The sequence below is a fragment of the Schistocerca americana genome, chromosome X (assembly GCF_021461395.2).
Source record: "Schistocerca americana isolate TAMUIC-IGC-003095 chromosome X, iqSchAmer2.1, whole genome shotgun sequence".
Lineage (NCBI taxonomy): Eukaryota > Metazoa > Arthropoda > Insecta > Orthoptera > Acrididae > Schistocerca > Schistocerca americana.
In genome coordinates this window covers 138,335,429-138,358,062 of record NC_060130.1, presented here as the reverse complement: position 1 = coordinate 138,358,062, position 22,634 = coordinate 138,335,429, and the positions used below count along the sequence as shown (strand labels likewise).

The 22,634-nt window shown below is 38.0% G+C and overlaps 1 protein-coding gene across 1 annotated transcript in view; it reads right to left on the bottom strand.

The window, feature by feature from the left end:
- Nucleotides 1–22,634, bottom strand: part of LOC124555866 (annexin-B12-like) — a 256,043-nt gene that overhangs the window by 75,851 nt on the left and 157,558 nt on the right. Inside the window, exons 3-4 of the mRNA XM_047129929.1 lie at nt 19,410–19,523; nt 5,367–5,457 (exon numbers count right to left, since the gene is read on the bottom strand). Coding sequence (XP_046985885.1) covers nt 5,367–5,457; nt 19,410–19,466 — 148 coding nt within the window. The 5' untranslated portion in view covers nt 19,467–19,523. The remainder of the gene's footprint in view (nt 1–5,366; nt 5,458–19,409; nt 19,524–22,634) is intronic.

Here is a 22,634-nt window from a genome sequence, read left to right as displayed (position 1 = left end):
AGTATGCGGAGGTAAAATCTTTGTTTAAAAAAGGCTCAGGAGAAGATATGGGGAACTACCACCCAATCTCTATTCTCGCAATTTTGTAAAAAGTATTTGAAAAAGTGGTGGAAACACAAATTGAAAAAATTATAGAGAAATCAACATAATTTCAGATAACTGAAATGGCTTTTAAAAGGGCAAGAGTACCATAGAGACAATTAATGAGTTTGTGAAAAAAATCAGATCCACCTTAAACAAGTCGAGAAAACATTTGATTGTGGAAACCATCACTTGCTCCTGTATAAAATGGAAAGATACAGAATTGGGGGCTGTGCTTTAGAGTGGTTTAGGTCATACCTCATGAACAGAAAACAAAGGGTAGTTATATCCTCAAGTAAGGCAAATTCCTTCTCTGAATGGGTGATTATTTCTCGAGGCTTTCCACAAGGCTCAATTCTGGGCCCAATTTTGTTATTACTTTACATAAATGATCTAACTCTGAGCATAAATTCACACTCAGTTTTAATCGTCGAGGATGCTTCTGCCCTTGTTGAAAGCAATGACCCCAAACAAATTCCTTTAACTTTCTCAAAACTATTATACAGTTTGGAAAATTGGTTCCAGCTAAATGGGCTAAAATGTAATACTGGGAAAACGCATTTGCTGCAGTTTAAAACTAAAAACTCTAAGGTAAAAGAATTCCACATTAGTCATGGAAATCAAGAACTGAGATAAGCAGACTGTGTTAAATTTTTAGGCATGCATTTGGACCAAATCTATCCTGGTCTGCACACATAAAGTATTTAGCAAGTAAATTAAACAGCCTGACATTTGCAATGGAGATTCTGTCATATTCAACTAACATGGAGACAAGAAAAATAGTTTACCACAGCTACTTTGATTCAGTTATAAGGTATGGCATTATTTTTTGAGGAGGCACAAGCAAAATGACAAGAATCTTAAAATTCCAAAAATCAATTGTTAGAAATATGTCTAATGCAAAACCAAAAGTATCCTGTTACCCACTGTTAAGAAATTTAAAAATATTAACTGCTCCATGTTTGTACATTTACGAACTGATTATTTTTGTACACACTAACACCAAGTTATTCATAGGCAATAACTTTAAACAGTAATATAGTACTAGGAACAAGGAGAATTTCATGCTTCCCACTCATAGATTAAAGCTGTTTGCACAAACCTCAGAATACATGGGCCTGAAAATTTACATTCTAAAAAAGAAACAAATCCTCAGCATGGAGATGGGGCAACTAAAACAAAAACTATGACAGTTGTTGGTACAGAAATGTTATTATTCCTTAGAAGAAGTTCTTAATCATAATATGAAAATCTGGCAAGAAAGCAAGTGACTGAAATGTTTAGTTAATTAAGCTTAGGAGTTTTACATCTAATAAATACATGTAATAATTATTCTTTCTTTTTACATTAATGCTGTTGTTAGGATAGACAGAGTCTCTGTATATTATAAATTAATAATTATTGTTTCTGTAATACACAAAAACTGTAATTGCGGTATTGACGAGTCCCCTGTACATTAACTCTTGTGATTTAACTCTGAATGTTATGGGACGGTAAAAATTCTGTTTCTGACAGAAATCACCATTTACTGTTCAGTATGTTATTTCACCAAAGAGTCATTTACTCTACTGTGTGACAGCACAAGTGAACATTGTCAGTAAAAGATGGCAAATATTGTATAGTGCAAGATAAAATTTTTACCCTAGCACGGAAACATTGTAGAGTTTGGCTGAATTTGAAAAGTAGTTGAAAGTAGGTAGTTGAAAGCATATCAACCCTTGCTTCTTGCCTAAATGAATATGTATTAAATCCATATATTAAAACTACTGTTAAGTATATTATTTCATCAAAGTGTCATGTAGTTCACACTGTACAGTGTCATTGCATAGCTGGTAAAATACTGGTCTGTGATTGGAAGATCTAAATGTGTGTGTGTGTGTGTGTGTGTGTGTGTGTGTGTGTGTGTGTTTGAGAGAAAGAGAGAGAGAGAGAGAGAGAGAGAGAGAGAGAGAGAGAGAGAGAGAGAGATACGTGCATTCAAGGTCTTTGATGATGTCATATACTCAAAGACCATTGATGATGTCATGCATTTGCCCCTGTCCCTGGATTTAGGCAACCCAAAGATCAGTGGACTTATATTTGGTTCAAAACCCTGTCCAACCATACTGTTTGGGTTTCCCTAAAATGCTTAATGTAAATGCCACAGTGGTTTCTTTGAAAAGGTGTGGCAGATTTCCTCCATCATCCTTCCTTAATCAGAGTTTGTACTCCATCTCCAGTGACCTTGACGTCAGTGGGATGTTGAACACTAATCTAACTTTCTTTCCAAAGGTCAATTTGTAGCAAGAAAGTTCTCTGACTTTCACATTTCACCCAGATTTTTAAACAACTGTTTTTAAAATAAACTCCAAGTATTTATTTTTAATGTCTGAAACATTAAAGCACAATGGTGAACAAAAATGGTTTGTATATGGATTGGCAGTGCTTTCATCATACATCACTTACTTGACTCATGTATATCTGCCATCTTAAGAGATGAATAACACAGAACAGGGTCAATGTGCATTGTTTTGCCTGTTTTTAATGCAGTTAACTTTACAAATTCAACATTTAACTATTTCATAAAGGAATGTGTTTTAGCTAGTGACATGTCCTGGCAGCAATAGTTACCAATTTCATTAAATGTGAGAGCTTAGCATGGCAATAAAGAAGTGCTGAAAATGTAAGCAAGATGAACTGACCCCTGTTGTATGACATCCTACTACGAAAAAATAGAATTAACTGTTTATTCCATTTGCAGATAATTGTCAACAAGGCATAAGATTTATTTATCATTCTGAGACTACTGGTTTTACAAACAGAAGTAATTACAATGGCATAAAGCTCTAGAGGCATGATTGTAATTACACAGAATCTTTTATGGTGAGGATAGGCACTTAATGTCATGTCCTGAGCATTATAACATAGCATTAAAAACTATAAATGAAGTTTCAGTACTCATGAAGGTATGATCAAATTTTTGTGCTCTTCTGTATGCAGATGGGCAAAAGCTTCACATAATTGAGCTCAAATTTCCAATTGAAGTAACATAATAGAAAGATATAAATAATCTTATTTTGTTGATGACTGACATTTTAAGACCATAGCTTAGTATAAAATAAAAGTTGATTCTAACAAAGAAGAAAACAGCAACCAGCCACTTTGAATAATGCCATATATTTACATAAATAGTGCCATTACTGATTTTGATCTGACAGGTTCTTCTTTGGATTCACATTTGGATTATATTTGTTCTTGTTTTATTATATTTGTTTTTGTTTACATTAGCTGTCAGTTGTTTTCTGCCATTCTGTTGAAAGTCTCTTGTGGTGGTCATGCAACAAAGTTCTTGCATCATTATGTTGCACTGATGACCGCTTGTGTTCACAAAGCAGTAAAAAATATATAAAGCTATTTTTTGATATATAAATATGCCCTTAGTGTGGAGCACCTTGCAAGAACACTGAATGGTTTATGCTGCAATTTCTAAATTTTATGAAATCAGACATTTATTCTGAAGTTATAAAACATCACAACTCAATATATTATTTTAGAATGTATTGTAGAGATATAATCTGAAACTGATTCATACACAAATTATCATCACATACAATGCACATAAGACATCCTAAACCCTTAATGACTTAAGTGATTCTGCTTCACTTTTTAAGAAATCAAACAGGGTATGAAATGTGTTGCTTATGTCAAGCAACACCAATAATTGTTATGCATTAACTCAGGAATTACAAAGTCAGCTTACTATAAACTCATACGGTAGAATTACACACATCAAAAACAGTTTTGCATCACCTTGGTTCCGAGAGTTCCGGAACCTGTACAGAAAATTGGAATAGAGATCAACATAGACATCATTTCTGCCCTTTTTATTGCTCATGAGAAACATAAATTGCATGTTGTACCACCATACAGTGAGACCTTCAGAGGTGGTTGTCCATATTGCTGTACACACCGGTACCTGTAACACTCAGTAGCACGTCCTCTTGCACTGATGCATGTCTGTATTCATCATGGCATACTATCCACAAGTTCATCAAGGCACTGTTGGTCCAGATTGTTCCACTCAACAGTGATGCAGCGTAGATCCCTCAGAGTAGTTGGTGGGTCACGTCGTCCATAAACAGCCCTTTTCAATCTATCCCAGGCACGTTCGATAGAGTCTGGAGGACATGCTGGCCACTCTAGTTGAGCAATGTCTTTATGCTGAAGGAAGTAATTCACAAGACGTGGATGATGGGAGCACAAATTGTCATCCGTGAAGATGAATGCCTTGCCAATATGCTCATTGTAAGGTTGCACCTTTGGTCGGAGGATGGCACTCACGTATCATACATCTGTTATTGTGCCTTGAATGACCACCAGTGGCGTACATTGGCCCCACATAATTTCTCCACAAAACAGCAGGGAACCTCTACCTTGCTGCACTCACTGGACAGCGGGTTGCCTCCAAACACGTCCCCGACAATTATCAGGTTCAAGGCATATGCGACACTCATTGGTGAAGGGAACATGATGCCAATCCTGAGCAGTCCATTCGGCATGTTGCTGGGCCTATCTGTACTGCACTGCATGGTGTTGTGGTTGCAAAGATTGACCTCATCATGACAATGGGAGCGAAGTTACACATCATGCAGCCTATTGCACACAGTTTGAGTCATAACATGATGTCCTGGGGTTGCACAAAAAGCGTTATTCAATATGGTGGTGTAGCTTTCAGGGTTCCTCCGAGCCATAATCCATAGGTAGTGGTCATCCACTGCAGTAGTAGCCCTTGGGTGGCCTAAGCGAGGCATGTCATCAACAGTTCCTGTCTCTCTGATCCCCTCCATGTGCAAAAAAAATCGCTTTGGTTTATTCTGAGATGCCTGGACACTTCCGTTGTTGCAAGCCATTCCTGTCACAAAGTAACAATGTGGATGCAATTGAACTGTGGTATTGACTGTCTAGGCATGTTTGAACTACAGACAACATGAGCCGAATACCTCTTACTGGTGAAATAACTGGAACTGATCGGCTGTCAGACCCCCTCCATCTAATAGGCGCTGCTCATGCATGGTTGTTTACACCTTTGGGTGGGTTTAGTGACATCTCTGAATAGTCAAAGGGACTATGTCTGTGATACAATATCCACAGTTAATGTCTATCTTCAGGTGTTCTGGGAACCGGGGTGATGCAAAACTTTTTTTGATGTGTGTATTTTGATATAATATTACTTCTATAGGTCATAAGTTAAATTTCATTTTACAATCTTCAATGGACAATTACTAGAGGAAATGATATATACTTACTCTTGTAGAAAATCTCCTTGATCTTTTGCATGTTATAATTATTCTGCGCACCCAGAAGTTCTATAAAGGTGGCTATATCTGCAAACTTTTTCTGCAAAAAATACACCATACCTCTAGAAACAATATATATAATTTTGGAATAAAATTTTTATTTAATAAGTAAGAGTCATAGATTAAAATGGCCTGGCTGATACTGCTTGAAATCTGTCTCATGTTGGCCAAATTGATTTCAGTAAATGTAGGCGAGACCAATATTTAATATAAGTTGACAGGATTCCCATTTTGGCCTGCTCATATAATGTAAGGTATAGCATGCTAGTTTGTGAGACAGGAAGCTTAGCGAGACCAGGATTGAATCTGTGGGGCACATTAATGGCCATAATTGATGCACCAGCCACCATGAGTGTGATTTTTAGGCAATTTTTCCATGTTTGTTTAAGCAAATGCTGGGCTGGTCCCAACTTTCCACCTCAAAAAGTAAGGTACACAAACACTTAAGATATGATCACACACAGAACAAAGTTTCCACAATTAGCTGGCAGGTGGCACACATGATTTCCCTCCCTTAGGTAACTAACAACTGTGGTGACAGGAAAGAAGCTCTGGCCACAAAGTTAAATAAAATAAATTTGCCAAATTCTTGAGTCCAGTGAATGATGTACTAGACACAATTGAAAATAAATAAAAGAAAAACATAGGGTTCCCATTTTATTAAGGTTAAAAATGAGAAGTATTCTGATTTTCAAATATTATTACCAAACATGCTCTATTTCTGAATCATGAATTTCAGGAGTCACTTTAGTACTAACGAAAGTGTGTCTGTCTATAGTCTGAACACTGTGAATTTAGCTTTCATATTTATTCCATTATTTATTCATATGTATTCCATTATTACAACAGACAGGCTCAAATATGCAATATTCTGCCTGATGACCACTATGCAGCTGATTCATGGTGATTATAGTGACAAAAAGAAGACTATAAGGTCTATAACTGACATGCTTTAGTAAGTAATTTAAATTGGATCCATACAAATCAGAATCACAGATTCATAAGCTTGTTATCATTCCTATGACAGAAATATCTAATGTAGAACTATTTTCAATTATTAAAACACATTTTCAACCTATGTTATGTATAATCAGAAAATTATTTCACTGTATATCAGTAGTACTTTATTCCCTCTATATATCCTGACTATTATGAAATACACCCCACATACAGAAAAATCCTAAACAACAATTAGTGTTTAATCATATGCAGCAAGTTCTGAAACACATTCTCCTTAAAGAACTTTTCCTTTTCATTTTAGTCATTTATTATGAAAATAACTTGAGCTGAGAGTGAGTAAGAAAAACTTCCAGTGTACTTGTAAAATAATCACAAAAGCCTGTAGTAATGTGTTACCACATTGTTCCATTCCACACGTCCCCTTTTTAATAGTGTCTATAAGCTACACTGTTGTCAATATACTGGAGGAGCAAAGGCCTGATCAGACATTCTGATCAAAATTTTCTTTAATTTCCTTAAAATGCTCACTACCATATGCATAGTGATGAATGTTTAACCACCAGTCCGTGGCAGCAGGTGTTAAGTGTCTGCTGTGGCTGGTGGTAGCCTCGCGGCTATCAATGTGTTAAATTATTTCACATAAATCCAGAGATGATTTTTCAATTACTTTGAGTTGATTCCTTCTACAATACTTCTTCAATTTCCTCTGTGTCAACTATAAGATTGAACGCATGGTTACTGGTTTATACTTAGTTTAAATGGTTAAATTTTTAGTCCTGCCTACAGCTACACATGAAAAGTACATAGCACTAGCTGTATCATACCTTTCAGTTTGGAGAAGAGAGAGGAATAGGTTGGGAAAAGAGAAAAAGAAAGGGCCAGTGACTCAGACTCCAAGATGGGAACCCACCAGTTAATTCCAATAGCCAGGATTGTCTCATGTGGGTCTACTTTTATGAGTGTATCAGCAGTACTAAAATTCTTGCCTCCTGAAGGTGATAACAGGGCAATAAGTATGCCTCCAATTTTTTAGTTCTTTAATGTTATTTTCCATTTTGTACATTTATATTTGTTTCAATTAGATGATGAGCTCTAACCATCACTCCTACTGGAAGAAGTCCTATGAAGCTGTTGCAGTCTGTTGGAAGCAGTCCCATAATGTTGATGCCAACATTCTGTCAATATTTTCCTTTCTCAGTAAGTATATAATGTCTAACATAAAAACTGGTATATTTCTTTGGCGGTTTATTTCCGTGGCCAAGGTTAATGAATTGTGGTCCACCAGAGCTACTTGATCTGCAGATAGAGGACTGAAATTAAGATTTTTCAGACCTGGAACCTTACCTGCAAGAGGACAGATGATAAAAAACTTTTAATGAGCAGGCTGGGTGCCATTGTTCTTAGTTCCAAACTGTTCAGTTTTCTTTAACTGGTTTAATGTAGAACAATCATATAACACTAGTTATGGGAAAACTAAATGCCAGACAGTCATTCAAAGTATCCTGAGGAAATATAGTTCATGCATAAATAAGGCGGTCTACATAACCCAAAAGTAACTGCTTCTTGGATGTATGAATCTTATCATATAGAATAAATAAGGAGATTAGAGAAGATTCAAGGAAGAATTCATGTTTAATCACCACATGAATGTCGTGGGAATGTGTAGTGTTGTGTGCACACTCTTTAAAAAGGCTGCATGTGCAGCAGTGCTATGTCGTCCACAGAGAGTGCCTCAGACTATTTGTGTGTGTGTGTGTGTGTGTGTGTGTGTGTGTGTGTGTGTGTGTGTGTTTAGAGAGGGGAGGGGGGAGGGGGAGACAGAGGGAGACAGAGAGAGAGAGAGAGAGAGAGAGAGAGAGAGAGAGAGAGAGAGAGAGAGAATATCACTGTCAGTGCTCACCATGGGCCCCAGTCTGTCTAAGGCTAGCTGAGCTGCTCTTGACCTCAGTTCTCTATGTGTATTGCTACTCCACTTTGTGTATATAATAGGTTTCTGCTGAATGTTTCTTAAGTACTGTGTTCAAGTTCTTAATGCTTCTGTGGAATAAAGTTGTGTTCAGTCTACTGGTTGTGTTGTGCTTATACCTAATTGCAACACAATTTCTGACGAGTGTGGTTCTCTTCTCCATGCAAATATCTACTCTGGTTGGTCCTCTGTTTATTCTCACAATGGCTGATGATGTTATGGAGGACATTTTACGCTGGTTGGTCAAACAGCAAGAATCGTTCACCATGGTGTTGCACTGCCAATCATAGGTGCTGGACAGTCAAACTCAGGTGCTTCAATCATTGGCTTCTACTTTTCCAGACAGCATGCTCCTTCATCTGTGTTGCCTGCTGATTTTCCCTCCATGACCCCCAAGGTTTATCTGCCTCCCTTTTCTATGTACAATGAATCTGTTGAGGATTGAAACACATACGACAAATGTCTGCAACAACACTTTCAAGCTTTTGGGATTGGTGACACTATTTTTTGTCATGCCTTGTTCCTTTCATGGTTATCGCCAAGAATGTATCAAGTCCTATGTCAACTCACCCCTTTGCAGGGTCCATCTTCCTTAAAATTGACTAAATGTGTGAACTTCTTTCAAAATACTACTGTAAACGCACCCATGTTATTGCATCCTGCATTGAGTTTTACCTCTGTAGGAAGCAATGACATCATTCCTATTGACCATGGATGGCTGAACTCCATGGGTTAAGTGATCATTGTCATTTTGTGTCCAGTTTACGTAAAGAGCTGTATACTGACCAAATGGTGAGAGATGTGTTTAGCTCTGGATTGTGAGGGTTGAGAGCATGCCCTCCAGCATGAAAATCCATCCCTCTCCAAGGTTTTAGCTATTGCACAGTCGTTTAAGGTGTCATAAGCTGCAGGTAACCAAATTGAATCATGGTGTGAGGTATCAGCAATCCAACCCTCTCCTTCACACCAAGCTTCAGATAGTTCACAGGGAGAAGACATGGTTGCAGCACACAGTCACAGCATCAAGATGGCTGGCCTCACTGTCAGTAGCAGTCACACCAGCAAAGTTTTTAGTTTTATTTTATTTACTCATCAAGTTCTGTAGGACCAAATTGAGGAGCAAATCTCCAAGGTCATGGAATGTGTCAGTACATGCAATACAACATAAATGTAATAATAGATAAAAATAAATGTTCATGAACCTTAAAAAAGTCAGTCCATAAGTTTAAGTAACTGCTGTCAGCAATACAATAAAAATCAGCTTAATTTTTCAAGGGACTCCTCAACAGAATAGAAGGAGTGACCCACGAGGAAACTCTTCAGTTTCAATTTGAAAATGCGTGGATTACTGCTAAGATTTTTGAATTCGAGTGGCAGCTTATTGAAAATGGATGCAGCAGTATACTGCACACCTTTTTGCACAAGAGTTATGGAAGTCTGATCCAAATGCAGGTTTGATTTCTGCTAAGTATTAACCAAGTGAAAGTTGCTTATTCTTGGGAATAAACTAATATTGGTAACAAGAAACGACAATAAGGAATATACGTATTGGGACGCCAATGTATAAAATACCCAGACTCGTGGACAGAGGTTGACAAGAGGTTCATGAACTCACACCACTTATTGCCCGAATGGCCCATTTCTGAGCCAAAAATATCCTTCTAGAATGGGAAGAGTTACCTCAAAACATAATACCATACGACATAAGTGAATGAAAATAAGCAAAGTAGACTAATTTTCGTGTCGAACGATCACTCACTTCTGATACCATTCGAATAGCAAAAATGGCAGTATTAAGTCTTTGAACAAGATCCTGAACATGGGCTTTCCACCACAGCTTACTATCTATCTGAACACCTGGAAATTTGAACTGTTCAGTTTCACTAATCATATGCAAGTTCTGTGATATTAAAATGTCAGGTTTTGTTGAATTGTGTGTTAGAAACTGTAAAAACTGAGCCTTACTGTGATTTAGCATTAGTTTATTTTCTACAAGCCATGAACTGAGGTCATTTACTGCACTATTTGAAACTGAGCCAATGTTGCACACAATATCCTTTACTACCAAGCTAGTGTCATCAGCAAACAGAAATATTTTAGAGTTACCCATAATACTAGAGGGCATATCATTTATATAAATAAGGAACATGAGTGGCCCAAACACTGATCCCTGGGGCACCCCCCACTTGACAGTACCCCACTCAGACCCCACATCACAGCCATTATCAACATTGTGAATAATGACCTTTTACTGCCTGTTGAAAAAGTAAGAGGAGAACCAATTGTGAGCCACTCCCTGTATTCCGTAATGGTCCAACTTCCGGAGCAATATTTTGTGATCAACACAACCAAATGTCTTAGTTAACTCAAAAAATATGCCAAGCGTTCAAAACCATTTGTTTAGCCCATCCAGTACCTCACAGGGAAAAGAGAATATAGCATTTTCAGTTGTGAAACGACTTCTAAAGCCAAACTGTACATTTGATAGCAAATCATGTGATATAAAATGATCAATTATCCTTACATACATAGCCTTTTCAATAACTTTTGCAAACAGTGATGGCATAGAGATTGGTCTAAAATTATCTACGTTATCCCTTTCCCTTTTTATAAAGCGGCTTTACTACTGAGTACTTTAAATGCTCAGGAAACTGACCATTCCTAAAGGAAAAATTCAAATATGGCTAAATACAGGGTTAACATGTGCAGCACAGTACTTTAATACTCTGATAGACACTCCATCATAACCATGAGAGTCCTTAGTCTTCAGTGATTTGATTATTGACTTGATCTCCCTCTTGCCTGTATCACAGAGGAGTATTTCAGACATCAATCTTGGAAAGGCATTTGCCAAGAAAGTTATTTCCTGCAGAAACCTAATTTTTATTTAATTCACCAGCAATGCTCAGAAAATGATTGTTAAATGCTGTACATATATCTGATTTATCAGTAACAGAAATATTTTTACTTCGAACTGACTTTATATTGTCGACCTTGTGCTGCTGGCTAGACATTTCCTTCACAACAGACCATATGCTTTTAATTTTATCCTGTGAATTAGCTATTCTATTTGCATACAAATACTCTTTGCCTTCCTGATAACATTTTTAAGCAACTTACAATACTGTTTGTAATGGGCTACTGTAGCTTGATTGTGACTACTTCTAACATTTTGATATAATTCCTGCTTTGTTCTACATGATATCCATATCCCACAAGTCAGCCACCCAGGCTGCCCATCACTGCTAGTACCCCATTCAGAATGTTCTAATGGAAAGCAACTCTCAAAAAGCAAGAGAAATGTGTTAAGGAAAACATTGTATTTATCATCAATGTTATCAGCACTGTAAACATCCTGCCACTCTTGTTCCTTGACAAGGTTTAAAAAACTCTCCATTGCTGTTGGATTAACTTTCCTATGTAGTTTGTAATTAAATATGACATTGGTTTGAGTAAAAAAGCCTTTTAGTATTAAAATTTGTGCATCATGGTCTGAAAGGCCACTCACACTTTTGCTAACGGAATGCCCATCTAGTAATGAAGAATGAATAAAAATATTGTCTATTGTAAACAGGCCAATAAACAGCAATGTATGCATTCCTCACTCCCAGCCTCCCCTTATTGTTTCATTAACCAGGAGTGCACAGATTGCTCAAAACTCAGGGCAACCTCTCATAATTGCAATAAAAAGGGTCACATTGCTTCTGTTTGTAATGCAAAAATTCGGCACAGTGATCCTGATAGGGACATGGATGTAAACTTTGTATGAGCTAATTCTGTTGCACCAAACAAGCTTTTCTGTAAAATTCTCCACATGCAAGTGGATACAGGAGCTGTGGTAACCTCCTTAAACTCACAAACTTATATGGACCCTCCACTTCCCCCTGTGTCGTGACAATTAGTGAATTACAACAAACAGAGTATTCCTATTCTTGGCCAGTTCTCTGTCCCAGTGACCTACAAGTCAGTAGTCCAGTCACTTACATTTCTTGTTGTAGATAACACACATACAGAGAGCCCTTTTGGATCAGATGCTTTTAAGTTGTTTGGTTTTGCCACTTTAGATGAAATGAATTTAGTCTCTGAATAAATACAATATACACAGTTGGATTAATTATGTTCTTAGTTTTCCTCTTTATTCTCTCATGGATTGGGGTGTGCCAATAATTTTCAAATGCGCATTACTATGAAACCCTCTTCTCAGCCTTGTTTTTTCTGGGCCCATCGGGTTCCAGTGGCACTCCGGGAACAAGTCAAAGATGAATTAGATTGCCTCATGGAATCCAGCATTCATTGGCCTATTGCATCAAGTGAATGGTCTGCCCCCTTAGTTATAGTAAAGTAACCAATGGCCCAATTACATTTCTGTGGTGGTTTTAAAGTTTCTGTGAATGCACAATCTATAGTGGATAAATACCCCATACCACACACAGACAAACTCTTTGCAAAGCTATAAGGTGGTCAAAATTTCTCAAAAATTGACTTGTCGGATGCCTATTTAAAACTCTCTTCAGGTATGGAGTTGCAAAGTATGTTAATTGTCAATACCCCTTTTGGACTGTACGAATACTTGCAGTTGCTTTTTGGTGTCACCAGTGCTTCCACTATGTTTCAACATTTTTAGTTGTAGTAGTAGTAGTAGTAGTAGTAGTGGCGGTGGTAGTAGTAGTAGTAGTAGTAGTTTATTCATCCAGTGACAATGTACATTGTATGAATTTCTCCAAAGAACATAGTATAACAAAAGTAAGATAAGGGTGTACAGTTTCCTACATAATACAATGGTTCATTCTACCCATCACAATATTTTTGGGCAATACAACTTTGATTACTTTAATAATATAAAAGAAGGAGAAGGATCTTTTACATGAAATACATTACAAGTAAATAATTTATTTAACACTTTTGTTTGGGGCCTTTTACATGTAATACGTTACATGTAAATAATTGATTTAACACTTTTGTTCAGAAAAACTAACATTGAGGCTGTGGCAAGCATTTGATTTATGGTACTATTAACATATAGTAAATAAATGTAGTTACTTGCCACAAGGTTACTGCAGATATTCATTTATGCTATAATAGCAGTTGGTCATTAAGAATTTAAATATGGCTTCCTTGAATGTAGACAATGTTTTTATTTCTTTTAGCTGAGTTGGAAGTTTGTTGTGCAAAATAGTACCCTGAATGTTGGTTTGTTTTGTGTTAAAGCCTTGTTTACTCTTTTTATGTGGATATCATTGCACATTCTGGTATTGTAGGAATGAAGATCTGAGTTGGTTTTATAATTATCAATGTGCATTTTTATATTAACAACTTGGAACAACTTACAGCATCTGTGCCAGCTTGTGCAACTTCTTAGATGACATTGTAGTTTCTGGTACCTCCAATGAGGAACTTTTACAAAATCTCTGTGCTCTTTTTTCTGTGCTCCAAGCAGCCAGATTGAAGTGTAATTTAGAAAAATGTCAATGTTCTCAAACTTTTATCATTTATCTTGTGTTTGAAGTTTCTCATGAGGGTCTGCGACCCCTGCATCAACATGTTTCTGCTATTGTGTTGCTGCCACACCCTATGTCACTCAAAGAACTTAAGATTTTTCTAGGCAAAGTTGCCTACTTCCATAATCTTTTGCCTGAGGCAGTGACAATCATCCAGCCTTTACATGTGTTGCTGTGCAATTGGCCTCTGTTTTGCTGGTTGGTGGCTTGTGAAACTGTGTTTTCCACCTTAAGACCATGTTACAGTCTGCACCCTGCTTAGTGACGTACCAACCAAGCCTCTATTTGGTCCTTGCGATGGATGCTTCACAGTACGAATTGGGGGCGGTACTGGTTCCAAGCAGCATACTGGTTCCAAGCAGCATACTGCTAATGCCTCAAAAATACTGACTCATGCTCAATTTGGATACTCTCAGATAGAAAAGGAAGCTTTGGCCATTGTATATGCTGTGAAGAAGTTCCATGTTTCACTCTATGGTACCAAATACCACCTGGTCACTGATCACAAACCATTGATTTCCTTATTCAGTCCTTCTTCATCATTACCAGATAAAGTGATACATCACATTCAACACTGGGCTCCTTTCCTTTCGCACTGCGACTATGAGATTAATTTCTGTCCTATTAATCAACACGCAAATTCTGATGCTTTGTCCCACCTGCCAGTCAGGCCAGACCCAGGATATGATCAGGAGGAATTACTTTGTTTCCATATTGATGTTGCTGCAAAGCAGGTGGTTGATGGTTTTCACCATCCTGTAACTAGCACTCTGATTGTGAAGGCTGTATCTTTATTTCCTATTCTGTAGAAGATCATAACATTTGTGCAACATGGTTGGTCAGATTCATCACCTTCTCATGTGTCTGATCCCCTCCATAATTATTGCATCTTTTGACATCAATTCTATGTTGTGGATGGTGTTCTGCTTTTAGACATGAATCATGCAGCTTATCTAATAGTGAGCCTCTCAGTGCTTCATTTGGAGGTTCTCTGTTTATGCATATCATTGAGGTGTATCATGCAAAAAAGTGTTAGCCCGTCAACATGTGTTTTGGCCTGCCTTTGATGGTGACATTACCCACCTGGTTCACTCCTGTTCACAGTGTGGATTGTGCTTGCCCATTTCCCAACACTTGTTGGCTGTTGGTCATTGACGCATATTCTTGTTTTCCATATGCTGTTCATTATGTATCCATATCTGCAACCGCTGCCATCACAGCCTTGTCCAAAATTTTTTCACTTGAAGGCTTGCCCATGATGTTAGTGTCTGAAAATGGTCCACAATTTTCATTGCAAGAGTTTGCAGCATTTTGTGATAACTGTGGTATCTGCCACATCCTCCCCCACCCTCCCCTGCTGTTCCATTCACAATCTAACAGCAAGGTCAAACACCTCATGCAAATGTTCAAAACTCAGATGAGAAAATATATTGCCAGCTCTTTGTCTGATGATGCCCTAGACTGGTTTCTCTCCTCATACCGTTTCATGCTGTTTGGCAAGAAGAGCCCGGCAGAGCTACTCCATGGATGCCAGCTAAGGACACTGCTACATCTCCTGTGTCTCCACGTAGATATCAACCAATGCAGCAGCCACCATGCCCCGTCTTGCTGGGTGTGGCTTTCTGAGCACGTGGTTTTGGATGTCACTCTAAATGGATTCCAGCTGTCATCGCCAGATGCTGGGGGCAACATTCACACAGAGGACAACCTGTGTCTGAGGAACCATTATCAGCTTTACCTTTGCATGGATGCACAGGTGCCCACTGATGTTACATCATTGCCTCTGTGTCCATCCACATTGGGCGTCATATCACTTGCTGCTGCCAGTTCTTCACTACCACGTGGGGGAGGGCATCCATCCTCAGTGGTCGAACCAGCAGTTCCTCTATTGCTTCTGGCACCATCATCAGGGATTCTGTCACCCATTCCTGGTACCAGTATCATTAGCACCATCACCAGAGCTGATGCCTGAGGTTGGCATGGAAACAGCCCCTGCACCTGTGTTACCATATGGTTTGACATGGGAAGGTGGATACACAATGTGTCCATGTCCGAACCACTTCAGACTTTATGCTCCCATTGCAGCCCACTACCTTGGCCGGAGCCCAGCGGATGAAGAGAAGAACATGGATGTCTCAAGGATTCATAATCTCCCTATGAGAAGAGGAATGCAGTGACACATGTGCATATTTTAAAAAGGTCGCACATGCCTCAGTGCTATGTTGCCCACAGAGGGCGCCTCAGAGTTATGTGTGTGTGTGTGTGTGTGTGTGTGTGTGTGTGTGTGTGAGAGAGAGAGAGAGAGAGAGAGAGAGAGAGAGAGAGAGAGAGAGAGAGAGACAGATCACTTGTCAGAGCCCGCCGTGGGCCCCAGTCTATTTAAGGCTTACTGAGCTATGCTCGGCATCAGTTCTTTATGTGCATTGCTACAGTTCTTTGTGTATGTAATTGGTTCCTGCTGACTGTTGCTTAAGTACTGTGTTCAAGTTATTATGCTTCCATGGAATAAAGTTGTGTTCAGTCTGCTGGTCATGTTGCACTTATTCCTAATTACAATACATGCTCAGCCAACTCCAGTGGCAGATGCTACAAGAAAGCTCATTGCTCATAATGGAGTTTACTGAGGAAATTCTGAAAGCATGTGTTAAAAGAAGAATCAGGAAACACATTACTTTCTCCCACATATATCTCGTGAAGTAACATAGATTTATATATACACAGTCCAGTCACATTAATTAGACCACCTGTCAAAAGCTTCAATAACCATCTTTTACAGTGCAGACAAGCAGCAAGGTTGAGTATCCATGGCACAAACACCTTGATTGAGGTGGTCTCACAGGTTTTCAGCAGAGTTTAAATCCAGGGAGTCTGGTGACCAGGGGAATATGCTAATCCCATCTCTGTGCTCTTCAAACCATACACATAAACTGCAAGCTGTGTGATACATTGCTTTTTCCTGCTGGTAGATGCCATAATGCTGAGAACAAAACAAACTGCATGCAAGTTAGTTAGTTACACAATTACATGTTCCATGTTCCATGGATGATTTTGTATGATAGATCATAATGATGTGGAACAAGTCATGTTGGAGTGGACATTGTCTCCAAGGATAAATGCATACTTGAGTTAATCCATTGTTTCCTCCAGAATGATGAGATCATGCAGGGAATGCCACGAAAATGTTCGCCATACCATAATGCTTCCTTCTCTGGCCTGAACCCTTTCGACAATTGTTGCACGGCTTTACACACAAATGGCCATCCATCTGATAGAACATAAAACACAATTCGTCTGAAAAGGCCACATGCTGCCACTCAGTGGATGCCCAGTTGTGGTACTGGGATGTAAATTTCAGCCTTCATTGCTGAGAAACAGCAGTCAGCATGGGTGCATGAACCAGGCACTTGCTGTGAAGGTCCATATGCAGCAATGTTCACTGAACAGTCATTAAGGAGACACTGTTGACAGCCCTTGGCTCCTCCGCCCTGTTGGTTGCTCAGCAATTGAAACTCTGTTCACCTGTACATATCTCTGCAGTCATCATGCACCTCTGTCATCTATGGCTTGTGGTGCACCACAATTGCCTCAGCACCAGTTTTGGATAATGTCATTTTGCCATGCATGGTGTACTTTAACCATGGTGGCACACAAAAAACTTAGCCATTTCAGAAATTCTTGCATCCTTGGTGCAAAAGCCAATGATCATGCCGTTTTGAACACCATATAAATCACTCCGTTTCCACCTTGAGACAATGACTGCACTGTTTTCTGTGTCCCCCCTCCCCCAAGCTTTATATACCCACCACTTATAGTGCTGCCACCTGCTGTCTGCGAGTGGTTATTGCATATTGATGTTGAACGTAGGTGGTGGTGACATTAACATGACTGGACCATGTATGTTTCTCTCCTGGTGGCTCTGTGGTGTACTAGCCAATATGTGAGTGATTGAAGAACTATTGTAAACCAAGTCACTGGCATGGAAAGTATTGAGCCTTGCTACGAGCTACATGCAAAGTGCCTTTTTTGTGAACCTCTGTATTAATTGCTGTGGATTTTGGATCTGTGGGTGCACTTAAACACCAGTAATAGTTAAAAGGAAGGAAGATTGGAGTTTAACATCTGATTGACAGCAAGATCCTTATAGATGGATTAATAATAGCAAAAACAATGTAACTTATCAACATTCAGCAGAACAGAGGATTATAATCTCTGAGAAATCACCCCATTTATGTTTTCTGTGGTTTTCAGATAACTACATGCAAAAGCAACTATGGTTCCTTCAACAGAGCCACATATTATTCATTCCCTTGTCTTATGCAGGAGTGCTTAATCCCTATCTTTGATGATGTTACTGGGATGCGAAATGCTTCTCAGCAATTAAATTTTCCCAAACAGATGTCTTAAATGAATATTTCTTTTCCTCTTTAATATGACATTCATACAATTAAGAAAGTATTCAGAATATCTGTGAAAATGCTTGGTTTGATTCTTAACAACAAATATAAAGAGAATAAAGATATGCTATAGTACTACTTGTAGACTGTACATTACAATATATCCAAAAGGTTGTGGAAGCAGTAGCAAAATATTATCTTCAGGATATAAAGTTGATGCCCAAAATTTAAAAAGAAAAGTGTAATGTAGCAAAAGAAAAACTGAATCACTCAAAAACTTAATGAACAAAGTAAGACTGGCAACATATGAGCTTCAAACTACACTGCATTCTTACACCATAATTCTCAGACTTTATAGCAGCCCTTCATTTAATGTTTTCAGTATTCTAGATTATCTTGATTCTTCCCTTGTATTATTATTATTTTTTTGCTTCCTTCTTTGTGTGCTTTCATGAGAGTCATCTGTTCTTATCTTCTGCCCTTTTCTTATGTTATTTTGAACCATGTTACACTTATCATTTCTGTTCTATTTTTAGAGAGCCTTTAATTGTCACTATTGTTCTCTGAAGAAGGCCTTATTCTTTCCTTAAGAGATTTTGACCATCTGGAACTCATGTCTTGCTATTCTCTGGGTACTAAAAACAGTTGGTATATTGTTTACCATTATCCTGTTTTCTTATTAATTCTTTTGTAGTGACTTGTTCTCTCTGCTGCTTTACAACACAGTTTTGTTGTGGTATTCTTTCCTCCTAACTGGTAACGAGGAAATATTTGATTAGAAAAATGATGTTTCGTTGTTTATTTTGAATGGTCACTTCTGTAAATACTCCTCATTCCATGTGTCTCATTTTGTGTTGATTTAATTAACTATTTTGTTTCCAATTTTTAAAAGCTTTTTACTTAATTATTAAGAAGGCATGGAAAAGCTATTTGTTGATTATTTTGGCAAGTGAAATAGTAGGTTTTTGATACCTATGTTTAATATTTCAGTTGTAATGCAATAATTTAGGGTACATATTATAATGATTTTTCATTCAATCACATTTATAAATAAAAATTAGCATCTCTTTAAACTCTTAGCTGCCACAGTAATATTTTACAGAAGACAATAACATGATCAAATTAAATTATTATTCAAACTACGGAAATGTGATAGATACTCAGTCTTTCATACCTTCATTTCACAGTGAATGTTCCTTGCAATAAATTCCCATTTGTCCTGAAGAAGCATAAGTGCTGCATCACACACATAGCCACCTAATTGCTTATTCACATCTGTTTGCAGATGCTGAAAAGCCAATACAGTAGTTGGGATATTGCATCAAGAAATGAGATACAGTTGAGAGACAACAATAGACATTTTTTTTTATTTTCCTTGCAATAAATATACATATTTCAGCAAGCAAACACAGAGAGAAGCTCTCAGGAATATGAAATATATTATAAGAAGGAAATAATTAGCTGAGGGTTTGCAAATTTCAGTATGGTAAGGAAAAAAATCACTGAACTTGTTAAGTTATTTATTTGTGAAAAATTCTTCACTTCTTGGATATGAATGAAAATAAAATTTATCGGTTATAAAACTATGGAGTTATTTTAGAGAAGTGTTATGAAAGATACCTAAAACGTGCAATTGGTAATATTTCAGTGGCTCATAATACTGACTTCCTTTTATGATGGTGTTAAAACATGTGTATTAGATATAAAACCCATAATAAATTGTTTCTATGATTAAAATGGTGAAATAAGAACAGTAAAACATCATTTTCAATTAGGTTCATTTAATAAAAGAGGTGGTTTTCAGGCACTGTTGATGAGAAAAATGCTATACCTTTTTAAAGATATGCTTATAGCACTTTGAATACAGTTTTCGATTGAGGCAGGTTAAAGCAGTAGTGGGAAGATACAAGGTGTCCTGTTGGTACCATGGGCAGACATCAGTTTCAAAGATACAAACAGCAAAGTGATTTTAAAAAAATAATATCATCATAATATCATGGTCAGATGCAGGGGACTGAACTGACTTGCAAGTTTCTTCCTCCACTGGTCCTATTGTTTTTGGCACCAGTCCTCATTTATGCCAATCTTCAGAGTCCACATCTCCATCTTCATCTTGATCTGCCTCATGGCCTTTCTCCATCAGGAATCAGATATGTGAATTCTCTTACTTTTCCATTGGATTGTTTTTCCACTGTCAGTGGCTGGAGTTGATTTTTGTCTTTGCTTATTTCTGCTGATGTCATACCATCATACTTCATTATATCACTGGAAACAGTAAATTGTGTGGTTTATTTGAAGTGTCCAAAAAAGAAGTAAAAGCCTTTGCTGACATGATGGGACTCATCTGGAGCTATTGTCACAATCAGCTAATAACCCAAGGTGCATCAAACATTGGATGAGTTAGTTGACATTCGTAAGCAGCTGGAAACCACCTTGATTACTGTCAAATGACTGGAAGCTGTTGTGAACCGGTGTGCTGAGAGAGCTCTCAGGAGTCATGTACCAGATTTACCAAAGGCGTCTCAAGTACTGTCCTATCCTGTGGATCCTGTCTCCTCTGCAGGAAGTAAAGGATCTGTTACTATCTGTCCACTTGCCTGCAAGTGGCATGTCAGTGGTTGCTCTGTACAGCATAGACAGGGAGCAGGGAGGACTCAGGGTGCATGTCTAATGAACAGATGCAAGGTGCTGTCTTCCACTGAAACTGATACTGAGGCAGTGGCGCTCATTTCACCTGTTGGGCAGTCTGCTTTGTCCTGTGTTAAGACAAAGCGAGTGCTAAGGGGTAGGGCTTATTAATCATCAACAGTTAAAACATATGACTAATAATGGTATCCCTTAGGGAAATGCCAGAAAGGGACAGGAAGGAACACCAGGTGCATTCAGTGAGTTCATCTGAGGGCCTCATTCAACATGTTGAAGAGGCTATTCCAGCAGCTGTTGAAGGTACAGAGTGCAACCAACTGCAGATTGTGGTGCACATTGGAATAAATGATGCCTGTCATCTGGGCTCTGAGGTCATACGTTGATTATTCCAGTGACTGGCAGACAAGGTTGAGAATACCAGCTTTGCACACAGAGTTTCAACAAAGCTCACAATTTGCAGCATTTGCCACAGAAGTGAGAGTGGTCCCTTGGTTCTGAGGCAAGTGGAAGGGCTGAACCAGAGACTTTGAGTGTTTTGTGACAAATTAGACTTTGACTTCATGGACTTGCACCATAGGGTTGAAAACTGCAGGTCAGGTGTGCACTACACATCAGAGGCCGCTACCCAGGTAGCCAACTGTGTGGTGGGCAATGAAGTTGATAGTAGTGTGGTTTTGGGGAAAAATTACAGTGTATGTTGAAAGAACAAGTTAATGGGAAATGGAAGAGGTGTATTTGTTGGAGTAGACAAGGAGCTCAAATCCACAAACACAGAAATTGAAAATGCATGTGAGATTGTTTGGAGAAGACTCAGTATCAGTGTTGGACAAAAATTTTTAACTGAGAAAACCTTACTTTGTTTGTACATAATTTCCCCAATCATACTGGAATCATCAGTGGAGACTTTAATCATCTAACAATCAATTGGGAAAATTACAGTTTTGTTAGTGGTGGCCGTAACAAGACATCTTGTGAAACATTACTAAATGTCTTCTCTAAAAACTACTAAAAGCAGAAAATTTAAAACACTACTCAGAATGGAAATATATTAGATCCTGACCTGTTTGAGGATGTCTGAATTGAAAATGGTATCAGTGATTATGAGCTAGTTGACACAATGATTACCAGAGTACATAGGGCAACTAAAATAAGTAGGAAGATATATATGTCCTGTAAATTAGATAAAAATAGCATTAGTGTCATATCTCATTGAGCAATTTGAAACTTCTAGCACAGAAAAGGAGCACATAGAGGAACTATGGAACAAGTTTAAAAGAATCGTTGACCATGCACTGGATAGATATGTACCCAGTAGAACAGTTCATACTGGGAGGGACCATCCATGGTATAGAGTCACTGTAAAGAAACTTCTAAAGAATCAGAGACAATTGCATAATAGGTGTAAAACAAAGCATAGGCTATAGATAGAGAGATGCTGATTGAAATGTGTTTTGCTGCCAAGAGAACAATGTGGGAAGCCTTCAATGACTATTGTAACAGAAAATCGACAAATGACCTTTCATAAAATGCAAAGAAATTCTACTCCTATGTATAGGCTGCTAGTGGAACCAAAGTTAGCATCCAGTCACTTATAGATGAGACAGAAATGGAAATTCAGGGCAATAAAATAAAATACAGAAATGATTAACTTATTTTTGAAGTGTTCCTTTACAAAGGAAAACCCAGGAGAATTACTCCAGTTTAATCCTTGTATCACTGAAAAGTCAAGTGAAATAAATACTTGTGTAAGTGG